Genomic DNA, 11,842 nt, shown 5'->3' on the forward strand with positions numbered 1-11,842 from the left:
ATTTCTATGTATGAAAAGGGTAAGAGTAAGTCTCTTGTGAGACGGTCTCACGAATTTTTATCCGTGAGACGAGTTAATCTTACCGATATTCACAATAAAAAGTAATAATCTTAGCATAAAAAATAATACTTTTTTCATGAAAAACTTGTATGAAACGGTCTCATGAGTCGTATTTTGTGAGACATATATCTTATTTGGGTCATCCATGAAAAAATAATTACTTTTTTTGCTACGAGTATTACTTTTTATTGTGGATATCGTAGGTTTGACCCGTCTTACAGATAAAGATTCGTGAAACCATCTCACAAGAAACTTAATATTTTTTTCTATGATTACATATGTTTTACATGAATACCGAAAGTACCAAACAAGATTTTAAGTTAGTTAGACCATGGGCTGTCATGCCGTGGATCCGACGTGGCAATCTGATCGACAGTTAGAACATCGATCTGATCAAGGCCAAATCCCCCTCTTTTCCACCGTTGGATTCAAACATTTTTATTAACTAAATAATTTTTGTTTTGTCCTAACTCAATCGATAAGCCAATCAAAGGGGGAGAGAGAGAGACAGAAGCTTCAAACCTCGTGTATCGTCAACAAATGGTGAACTCTCTCTCTATATTGGCTCACGGTTTGAAGCCTCTCGCCACTATAAATACCCCGTTTCTCTTCTCTTCTTCTGCATTCATTCATCCGTTCCCATTATTTCTTGATATAAGAAATCTAATCACCAGGAGGGGTGGTTATTATTTCCGTTCTTCCGTTTTTCCTCAACGCAGTTGCGTTCTTGCTTATCGGGTATGTTGGGTTCTTCGGTTTTCTTGTTAAAGTTTTGATCTTGATCTTGTTTGCGATGTTTCATCTGGGTTTTCTTCTTTTTGCTCTGGGAGCTTGCCAGTCTCTGAAGATTTGATTTTCATTGGTTTTTGAAGAAGTTTGAATAGATCTTTGAGTGGTTGTGCTGATTTGTTGTTTTACAGCAGGGTAGTAAGGTAGAAGAAGAGATGACGATCAAGCCAGCGATTCGGGTTGCAGATGGGAAACTGGTTGTGAAGGACCGGACCATACTTACCAACGTGCCGGAGAATGTGATCGCCACGTCCGGAGCCTCCGCGGGGCCTGTGGCGGGGGTGTTTCTGGGAGCAGCTTTTGACCAAGATAGGAGCCGTCACGTGGTTTCGCTAGGAAATCTGCGTGATGTACGGTTCTTGGCGTGTTTCAGGTTCAAGTTGTGGTGGATGTCGCAGAAAATGGGGGATAAGGGGCGAGATATCCCTCTCGAGACGCAGTTCTTGCTATTGGAAACAAAAGATGGATCACATCTGGAATCGGAAGCTGACGATGAAGAAAGCAAGGTAATTTACACGGTGTTTTTGCCTTTGATCGAAGGATCGTTTAAAGCTTGTCTTCAAGGGAATGATGAAGATCAGCTAGAATTATGTTTGGAGAGCGGGGATAATGATACTCTTGGGTCCACTTTCACACATTCAGTGTATCTAGGTGCCGGAACGGATCCGTTTGTGACGATACACGAGGCGATGAAGGAGGTTAAGTTGCATCTTGGGACTTTCAGGCTTAGGCAAGAGAAGAAGTTACCAGGGATTGCTGATTGCTTTGGTTGGTGTACTTGGGATGCTTTCTATCAAGAAGTGACTCAAGAAGGGGTTGAAGCAGGCCTCAATAGTCTAATTGCTGGTGGGACGCCTCCAAAATTCGTCATTATTGATGATGGATGGCAGTCTGTCGGTGGTGACGAGCAAAAGAACCAGCAAGAACAGCCGCCTGTCCTCCGGCTGACGGGAATTAAAGAAAACGCTAAATTTCAGGATAAGGAAGATTCCACAGCTGGGATCAAGAGTATCGCCAACATAGCGAAAGAGAAGCACGGATTGAAATACGTGTATGTGTGGCACGCCATCACGGGCTACTGGGGTGGGGTGAGACCTGGAGTGAAGGAGATGGAGCAATATGGATCAGCTATGCAGTATCCAGCTGTATCAAAGGGAGTGATGGCAAACGAGCCGGGGTGGAAAACCGATGTACTTGCATTGCAGGGATTGGGATTAGTGAATCCCAAGAATGTGTACAAGTTTTACAATGAATTGCATACATATTTGGCTTCCGCAGGGATAGATGGGGTGAAAGTTGATGTTCAGTGCATATTGGAGACACTCGGGGCCGGTCTTGGCGGTAGAGTCGAGTTAACAAGGCATTATCATCAAGCTCTTGATGCATCTGTTGCAAGAAACTTCCCTGATAATGGATGCATTGCCTGTATGAGCCACAACCTCGAATCGCTTTACTGGTATACTTTTCAACTCTTTCCTGCGAATATTTTTATAGCATTAGAACTTGGATTTCTTATATATTACCATTTCCATTATATAGATAGATAACTTCTGATATGTTTTCTAATCATGATTCTGTAAAACAGTTCGAAACAAACTGCTATTGTAAGAGCATCTGATGATTTCTACCCCCGAGCTCCAGTATCACATACGATCCACATTGCAGCTGTTGCATATAACAGTGTCTTTCTTGGAGAAATTATGTTACCCGACTGGGATATGTTCCATTCTCTACATCCGGCAGCAGAGTACCACGGATCGGCCAGAGCCATTAGCGGTGGACCTGTTTACGTCAGGTAATGAGTCCCAAATCTTCCCCCTTCTTGACCAGCGTATATGTAAATTTATACTCTACTATCCCTGTTGGATCTCTGTTTAAAATTCTGATAATCATGTTCTTTTGGAACAGTGACGCACCAGGGAAGCACAATTTCGATGTTTTGAGGAAGCTTGTTCTGCCGGATGGCTCGATTCTCCGAGCCAGATTGCCCGGGCGTCCTACTAAGGATTGCTTGTTTACAGACCCATCCCGTGACGGTGCTAGGTTAGTGCATTTGAATGATTGGTTTTGTTTTAGTCTCACTGATTTCAAATTCCACATTGGTGTACTAGTACTTCATGGATTGAACCTTCTGCTTTAAGTAGATAGTCTTAATTTGGTTAAAGTTTGATCCTAATAGCCTTGAGCTTTTGGGATGAAGGATTTCTAACATAGAGTCGAGGCAGATTTATATTTTATCAAGTTGGTGGTCTATATTATGTTTAGATACATATATCTCGGTGTGTAATTCTAAATGTTAGGAGTATAAATCTATAATTTTACCACATCGCATGCTTTTAGGAAGCTCATTTCTAACTTGTAATTCTTGTTTAGTTCTTATATTCTTGTGGATGCATTACCTGAGTAATTCTTGCTTTGTTTCAGCCTGTTGAAAATATGGAACATCAACAAATACACCGGTATACTTGGAGTATACAACTGCCAAGGTGCAGCATGGAACAGCGTTGAGAGGATGAACACATTCCATCAGACTAACTCCGAAGCAATTACCGGCCACATCAAGGGCCATGATGTTCATCTCATTTCAGATATTGCCCTCGACTCCAACTGGAACGGCGACGTGGTTCTTTACTCCCACCAGAGTGGGCAACCCATCACTCTTCCACACAATGTCGCCATTCCGGTTTCCCTCAAGATCCTAGAGCACGAACTTTACACCGTTACGCCCATTAAAGAACTCGTTCCCGGGTTCAAATTTGCACCGTTTGGGCTAATTGACATGTTCAATGCCGGTGGAGCCATAGAAGGACTCGAATTATGATGTGAAAGATGGTGCAGAATCTTATGACTTTGAGAATGGACAGAAAGTGGAGAACTTAACTGGAGATGTGGTGGCAGTCGTGTCTGTGGCCGTGAAGGGTTGTGGACGATTTGGTGCATATTCCTCGGTTAAGCCAAGAAGTTGCTCGGTAGGATCATCTGGAGTCGAGTTCGAGTACGATGTTACCTCCGGATTAGTGACCTTGAACTTGCAAGATATGCCGCCCGTGGACCAGAAAGTTCATAAAATCAAGATTGAATTATGAATTTGTCATTTCAAAGGTAGATTATAAGAATCATGAAGAAATATGGGGGGAAAAGAAAATTTCGATTTAGGAAAGACTAAAGAGGACTTAGCTACCCTTTGCTCCATATACTTATTCCCCTCTCCCATGGTTGCTACTGATGTTGTAATGGAAGGAAAAAAGTTGAATTCGAACGGCTCTCTTTCGCTATATCTTACACAAAATTCGGCACGTCGCCCTGAATTTATCTTGATCTGATTAAGATCTCATATATAGGGAGATGATGGTATGATAATTTTTAGTTTTTACATTAATAAATTGTGAAGTTACTTCTATCCTAGTGGAAGTGGTGTTGTTTTAAGTTGGTGGTGTTCTCCATTATCATAAGCAATGAATAAAAGTATATATAGATTTGCTAAATGTTGTACAATATCAATTTTTTCTGCAGTTGTGAGCTTTCCCATTAATGTCAACTCGAACAAGATTTCCAATTATGGAATAAAAATACTAATTATTTAATTATGGTTAAATTTGTAATGTATATGTTACTAAAATATGAAAATTAACTGTCATGTTGTACTACTAGTCGTAAAAAATTAATCATAAAAGATAAAAAATAATAGCATGGCAATAAATGTAGTTGAACGTTGGCTGTCGATTAAAAAAGAAAAGAAAATATAATGATTTATGTAAAAATTTGAGATAGTTGTACAATTGTTAGTAGATGAAAATAAAGAACGAAAGGCGATTGTATTATTATTTTATTTAAATAATTAATTTGAAATATGAAATGATTTATAAATTAAACATTTTAAAAAACATATTTTAATAGCTCACACAAGCACAGCCTCAGCATTTCCATCCTAATTCGTAGAAAGTTAAGAATAAATAAACTCTTGAGCTAGTTAGTTATACACGAGGCTTCATTGATATGCACAAGTAAACTAGCCAGCCTTCTAAGAAAGATGGGCACACCACACTTGGAACTTTAAACATATACATACACAAGAGATCAAGAGAATAAATACTACAAGCACAATGACAATACGAACCGGAAAATTTTTATCCATCGGAAGAGCCCGCGGTTATATGGGGAGGGTAGGTGGTGAATGGCCCGGTTCAGACCGAAAAAAATTGAGATTTTACGAGTAATGTTTCCAAATAGTCTTTGTTTCCTTCCCCAAATCCATTGAGCTGACACACTTGACTCAAATTCTGGGATGTTCCCTGCAAGGGATCATGACACACAATTAGCACACTGATACAAGTTTTTTTTATTACAATAGGGTTGAGAGATTATTGTTTTAACGTGGATTCAAACCCATGTCTCTCCTCTATTAGAAAAGGTTTATGCCACTGCACAATAGGTGTTGGCAGCACACTGATACTATGGATCCTCCAGAACTTTGAACAAGTTTGCCAGTTCATTTACGTAAAGGTTCTCACATGAAAGCACGCTCACCAAAAAATTGTCAGAAATTGATACCTGCAATTCAATGTCTGGACATCAGGATTACGAAAAACAGTCAGCATACGGAATTTCTCGTCCTCTTGGCTGCTAAAAATTGGCTACATTTTCATGGTCCCAGTCCTCTGTCTGTTCAACATCTTCGTTGTCAAATTCCAATGGTTGAAATAGCAGAACTTCTTCTAATTGCTTGCTAAAATCATCATGGACTTCCCTCTCTGCGATATTCTCATCATCTTGTTGAATTTCAATAACTTCCCAGGGTTCCCTTTGTTTCATATTATCGTCGAAACTCCGTGGTACATAAACCTCATTATTTTCTTGGTTTGGAGGCTCTGCAGCAGCTAAATGAATCCCAGTTTGCTCATAGAACATTTCTTTCTGAATATTCCAATCCATGGCAGTCTTCTCCACCACATCTCCAATCGGTCTCTTATTTTCTGCTATGTGCTTTATATTTTGAATGTCCAACACTTGGCTAGCCTCTTAGAAAATCACATCTCACATCAGCAAGCACTTTTAACTCGACTCACAGTAAGCACGACAGTCAAAGTTCAATGAGAGAGATGTGAAACGTGTAAGGTTTTTATTTGTATGTAAGGAAACAAGATCATAACATGATCAAGATAAAATGCAAGTATCTTGGAGCGGTTTAACCACAACAAGTAGATACATATAGCAAAAGGAAAGCCACCTTTACAAAACATTTCTTCGACATCATTTACCAGCCTATCAGAGTAATAATAGAAGTTGCATGCTGAGCTGCATAGTTAAGGAACAAACCTCCACTCTAAGGATTAGTTTATTCAAAAGTCAACAACATACGTCAATCACTCAAAAATATTCCATAATGCACATACATCATTACAAAGATGGGTTTCCATACAGTGGAGGTGAAATACTGGGATTTAACGACAGAATCCAAAGAAGAAGCAGGCGAGCTATGAAAAAGCTTAACATAGCTTGATAGAGCCATAGATGCACAACACTGTAATGGCCCAAATGATTGGTAAAATACTAAAAAAATACCTTTGATGGCTAGTTCCTTAGCTACAGCATATTCAGATGATTTTTTCTTGAGTAAATCAACATCCAACTCCATGCCCTTGTAAAGAAAACAAGGAAAAGCACTAATAAACTGAGTTCATGAGAAAGGCAAACCAATAACGTCAAGCTTCCACCAAAAGGTTTGTTAGGTCAGAAGTAAGAACGGTAGCATTCCTCCAAAAGTTTGAGTCAACAAATGTGATGATAAAATATGCAGTTGAATGCAGATATAATCAGTTAGCTCATGCACGAAAACAATTGGTTTAATAATTTATAGAAATTACATGAACAGACTAAGAAGGTATAGCTTCCCATCAAGTTATTAAGAATGAAACTATATGACTTGAAGATCTAAGACTTAACTATCAACATAACACAATGGAGATGAGACAATTATGCAACTTCAATTAGTTTGAAAAAGGTTAGTATGTAAATGACTCAATGACGATGACAGAATTTCATATAATTTCCTAATCAGTGGTTCTCTATACCATGAATCACGAACTCCAATCCATAATACAATTATTGTCAAAATTATCTTGTCAACGACAAAAGAATATTTTGTGTGCGTTATTATATTCTCTGGAGCTTTTTTCACAAATAATGATTAAGCTCTAGAGTCCATAACTATATATGAATTCAGACATGACTGCGTTACTGTTTCCCTGTGTTTGATGACACCAGCAGATGGAGAAAACTCACACCTCAAAATCATGTGTCAAGCTCAGTTTGCTATCTAATATTTCTTTGCTAATCACTATTTTTCAAAAAAACAAAACAATGAAGATTCATGAATAAAGCATTGCTGGCATAATAAGTCAACGTGAATAGTGCCCGACTGTTAATATAATTATTGCTTCAAATTGTGCTGCATATAGAACATGTTTTCTATGTGACATCTTTCTCCCGTCCAAGAGATTACATCAGGGCATTATGAAACTTACCAAGTCCATGTGGATGAAGTGCTCCAGCCGTGTATTTGCAAATAACCTATTCAGTCAAAATTGGCACCTTCAATAATGGCAAAAAGCCTTTCGATCCCATGTGATATTCAAAAGTAGCTAAAAATCTCATAAAAAGAAAATTTGTAAAACTTCATGTGATTTTAAGTCTGTTGCCAAAACTCTCTGCTCTCCAATGATGTGCCTATATAGACATGTTTTGTATCTTTTCAGTATTCTTGACTCTATCTCGTACTCAAAGCCATTTCTTTATCCTATGAAAATTGAAAGAAGCATATTTTCCAATAATTTTTACACAACTAAATAATTATGTATCCCTGGATAACTATCTTATAAACCTTTCAGTCTCACATTCTAATCAATGAAGAAGAAAACGAAACTTTTGATATGCAACTTACTCACCATGGGTGACTAAGGGAGTAAGAAATCATAAAGAGATACGAAAAAAGTGTGAAGAAATATCATTGGAGGTAGTAGCTTTTTAGAAACGTACTAAAATTACATCGGGGTTTTACATTTATGTTTTTTATCGGGGCATATTTTAACCACTTTCATACACCCAAGGGGGTTGAGAAGGGTTAAGAAAACATTTACCCCCTTCAATACGGTCATATAATTGACGCAAATAGGATTGGTGAATCTACAAAGCTGTAACGTGTGAAAACAAGAATAGCTTCCAACTTACTTCTCATATGCTGTTTGGACATGGGCATTCTGGATATCAGTAAGTTCATTCACTTTCTCTGTCACAGACCCTTCATTTACACCCACATAACCGAAAAGAAACATGTTTTTTTCTAGCATACTCTTCACCATTACAGAAACTACTTTCAAACCTTCTGACTTGGCCTTCACGACAAGGTTCTTAAGCATTCTCAACTCTCCTGCAGAGAGGATAAAAAGGATGATTTGGTAGACACAGCCATGATGACCTTTTATTTCTGATACTATACCCAACTCTGCTTCAGTTATGCTACGATAGTGTTGCAAATCAAATATTTTTTTGGTCGTAAGCCAATGTTTTAGACATACATAGCCAACGGAGTTTTTTGTGACCACAATACAAAGATCTTAAATGAAGAAGATAAAAAGAAAATCAATCACAACATTTCATAATTACATGGATCTTATTAAGTCACACATCTTTCATATTAGTTTGATAAGCTCATGCACCCTCATAATTCCATGAAATTAGTGTCGAAAATCAGGGTTCAGGACGTGAACAAAATAAGGGAGATCCAACTTGCTGGTCTGCTTCCTCGTAAAGTTATTGGATTCTAAGAGTGCAGATCTGAGTTTTATTTATGAATCATATTCTCTTAAAATTTGTAGGTTTTTTCTCCATATTAAACTGATTTTCCAGTAGAGGCAATTCAATAATGTTAACTTCAAAATCGATCAGATTCTTAGGCTTCAGCTGTAAATATCAAACATGAGAATTAGTTGACATTTAGATTTAAGGGAAGGTAATAAACATATAAATGCTAGCTACCTATATCCAGCAGTTACCACGGAAAAGAGTTAACAGTTAACAGTGAGACACTAGGGAGTGCACAAAAAAACAGTAACTCGATTTCATTTCAAATTTAATACTCTCACCATCAGGGCCGGTATCTATAACCCACCTCAATATATATTAAGCACTATCAGTAATAAATGCATGTTTTATTTTAAAACTCAGCATATGCTTATATTCTCTTACAATTGATTTGTCTCACAATAATTGATAATGGATAATAGTTTATATAAGCAGTCCAAATATACAAAAATTATTGGCTAGTAGCAATATATTTGGACAGAAGTAAAGGAAAACAAGAAGAGAAAAATAATGGTATTGAAATAGAAATATAGAATTAGCAATAGAATTTCTGTAATGCAACTTCCCAATTTGTGTAGCATAAACAATCTGCAAAGTAGGAAAGATATATTTGAATAACTCCTCATCTAGTAGTTGTGATCCTTGTGAAATGGATCTAGAGACTCAAATGCTAATTACCAGATCTAGAAGAACCCAAAATTGAATCTAATATCATATGATTGTATGAGAAGTTGAACAAGAGCAATAGAAAGATGTCAAAAACCCACCAAGAGACAAATAAATTTTAAAACAAGGTTTGAATGGTTGAGTCTCAAAGAGGCAGTACAAGCAGTAGAGTCCACCCAATCTATTTGAGAGTGAACCACTTGATGAAACCATGTGACCTACAATCACCAAAAAAAGAAAAAGAAAAAAGAATGACAAGTTTCTTCATCGTGTAACAATTTCATGCATTAGGAATGAAATAACAAGCAAGGTAGTCAACTATGCTATGGAGTCTTTTCATGCAGAAAAGGAAGGAAACTTATCAAGACGATCAATGTATCTTTATGCAGATTTAAATTCATTTAAATCTTAAAGTGAGGAGTGTTGAAAAGTATGTGCAAGGAAACTGCAATTATAAAGACGAACGATAAACTGGACCAATTACCAGAACAAAAGACGGGTGGGTGGGGAGAGGGAGATTTAACAATTAATGTTTTCTCCACATTATACTTCTAAGCATAAAATAGCATTCAGAAAATCAGCAACCCCAGCAGCTATTGCATTTTTTATGCTTTGATTATGATGTCAAAGTTATTTTTAAAATTAGTTTTTTAGAAACCTATTTATTAAAAGAAAAATAGTAGACCATTTGCTGTTCTCCCCTTCATACTTCCTATAGGAAACAAGGCCCCGAATAGTAACTAAACAACAGACTCACGTATCATACTCTAGCAACTAATTCAACAAATTAAGAACAAAATGCAAAAAATAGAAAAGAAAAAAGTTTAAAAACAAGAATCAATACACAACTTGGTAGTATACCAATAGAATGTGCATATAATGACTGCATAAAGAAACCCTGGTTAGAGGAGGGCCTAGCCTCAAATATGAACGAGAATTTTCTCGAAAGCCAGAGCCTCTTGAACTCCGCAAAAGTGTTTGACCCACACTGTTAAACACACCAGAAAATAAACAGTCAACAAATGCACCAAATAATAACCAATACAACATCTAAAAAATAACAAGGAACCTGATGAGGATGTGCTCACTCACTTCAGTAAAATCACTTATAAGCTCATCAATGTCTAGCTTGAATGGCTTCAGGTCCATCACCTTCTGATATTTATCCGCTTTTATCAGCTAAAAACTTGCGAAAGCAGCCTGACAAATTACCATCCAGCGGCTTAGTATTTATCTATAACACAATGTGAAGTTGCAAGAGAAAAGCAAAAGCTATAAGTTTTCTATGCAACCCCTTATATTTGAAAATTTTAAATTGTTTATTAATCCACTTCTAACGAAGCTAGATAATAAAATATAGAAATTTTGTCGCTCAAACCAAAAAGATACTTCATTCATTCATCATATAAATCAATTATAACATGAAATAAACTGTCTTTAGATCCACAAAACACTTAATTCAGATTTCCCTAAATCTAAAGACATGGAAACTCAAAACCATCAATTTCGCTTCATCCCCCTCCGCCCAATCCCATTTCAAATCAATGGAAATCGCTTTGTTCACGTAAAGATTAGAGAAAAGAGCAAGCAATCTGATTTTTCGATGTTCCCAATAACAAACAACACACACTCAAGAACTCGATTATCATCGACGAAGCCAACCTGAAAACAGAGTCTTCCGTGAATGGGAACGGAAAATTAAGGAATTTGAACAATCTCTATAGTATGTTTTAATTAAAAGACCCAATTCTTAGATTACGATTTAATTATTTATTTAATTTTATCTAAATTTGTTTTTATTTGATATATTAATTTTATTTACTTATAATAATCAATTTTTGGCTATTAAATACTACATTGTTTCATAATTATAAAATTCATACTGCTAAATCTTATAAATATCAAAATCAAATCAATATTTCAAAATAAAAATATTCCACAAACAGCCAAAATTGAATATACATTAATATATTATACATACGCAATGTGTGTGCCTATGTCACTAGTACGAACGATATGTTTGGCGAAACTTGTAATTGTATCCTTCTCGAAATAATTCTTACAAAAAAAATGACGACCTTGGATATCCTAAAAGCATTCGTAGAGAGATGATGTCATTTGAATTTGTGTTTATCTTGTAGTCGATGTAATGAAATTGTAAGAATCTCTAATGTCAAACATTACATATGAAATCCCTATATTGGAGCAACATGTGGTAGTTCATCCATAAATATCGTTAAAATATCATTTCTCAATAAGATGGACGATGATTTTCTTACAGATTGCACGTTTTGTATGTTGCTTATAAAAAAGCCCCACGAGTTATTAATAAAATTTGAGGATGAGTAGATTTCCTCTAACATGTGCTCTAAAAAGCGCACCCCACAATTTTGACATCACTCCTTTCTTCTCTTTCTTTGGTTTAATCTCAGTGTCTTTCAATGTGACAGCCTCCCCAACCTCTTTC

At 36.6% G+C, this 11,842-nt stretch overlaps 1 protein-coding gene and 1 pseudogene across 3 annotated transcripts; one reads left to right on the top strand and one right to left on the bottom strand.

Annotated features, from left to right (window-relative positions):
• Positions 1 to 577: 577 nt before the first annotated feature.
• Positions 578 to 4,334, top strand: LOC142505371 (putative galactinol--sucrose galactosyltransferase 6; annotated as a pseudogene).
• Positions 4,335 to 4,817: 483 nt separating this feature from the next.
• Positions 4,818 to 11,052, bottom strand: LOC142505126 (uncharacterized). Of its 3 annotated transcripts, XM_075617956.1 has the most exons (9): positions 11,038 to 11,052; positions 10,468 to 10,575; positions 10,237 to 10,363; positions 9,477 to 9,593; positions 8,077 to 8,275; positions 7,374 to 7,419; positions 6,412 to 6,487; positions 5,401 to 5,867; positions 4,818 to 5,141 (listed from the first exon to the last, which is right to left on the bottom strand). In XM_075617956.1, exons 2-8 carry the CDS (start codon positions 10,522 to 10,524, stop codon positions 5,473 to 5,475), a joined length of 1,017 nt encoding a protein of 338 aa, XP_075474071.1. In that variant the 5' UTR covers positions 10,525 to 10,575; positions 11,038 to 11,052; the 3' UTR covers positions 4,818 to 5,141; positions 5,401 to 5,472. The 3 variants fall into 3 exon arrangements, with proteins under 3 accessions (XP_075474071.1, XP_075474070.1, XP_075474072.1); XM_075617955.1 differs by lacking the exon at positions 11,038 to 11,052 and having other exon boundaries at positions 10,468 to 10,590; XM_075617957.1 differs by lacking the exon at positions 11,038 to 11,052 and having other exon boundaries at positions 10,445 to 10,575.
• Between the last annotated feature and the right edge of the window lie 790 nt (positions 11,053 to 11,842).

Source organism: Primulina tabacum, chromosome 10 (assembly GCF_025594145.1).
Source record: "Primulina tabacum isolate GXHZ01 chromosome 10, ASM2559414v2, whole genome shotgun sequence".
NCBI lineage: Eukaryota > Viridiplantae > Streptophyta > Magnoliopsida > Lamiales > Gesneriaceae > Primulina > Primulina tabacum.

Coding starts and splice junctions, on each gene's coding strand:
- LOC142505126 (XM_075617956.1), bottom strand. CDS start 10,524: ATGGACCTGAAGCCATTCAAGCTAGACATTGATGAGCTTATAAGTGAT. Junction 9,594..10,236: donor ATTATATGCACATTCTATTG/GTATACTACCAA, acceptor TGGTGATTGTAG/GTCACATGGTTTCATCAAGT. Junction 7,420..8,076: donor GTCCAAACAGCATATGAGAA/GTAAGTTGGAAG, acceptor TTGACTGAATAG/GTTATTTGCAAATACACGGC.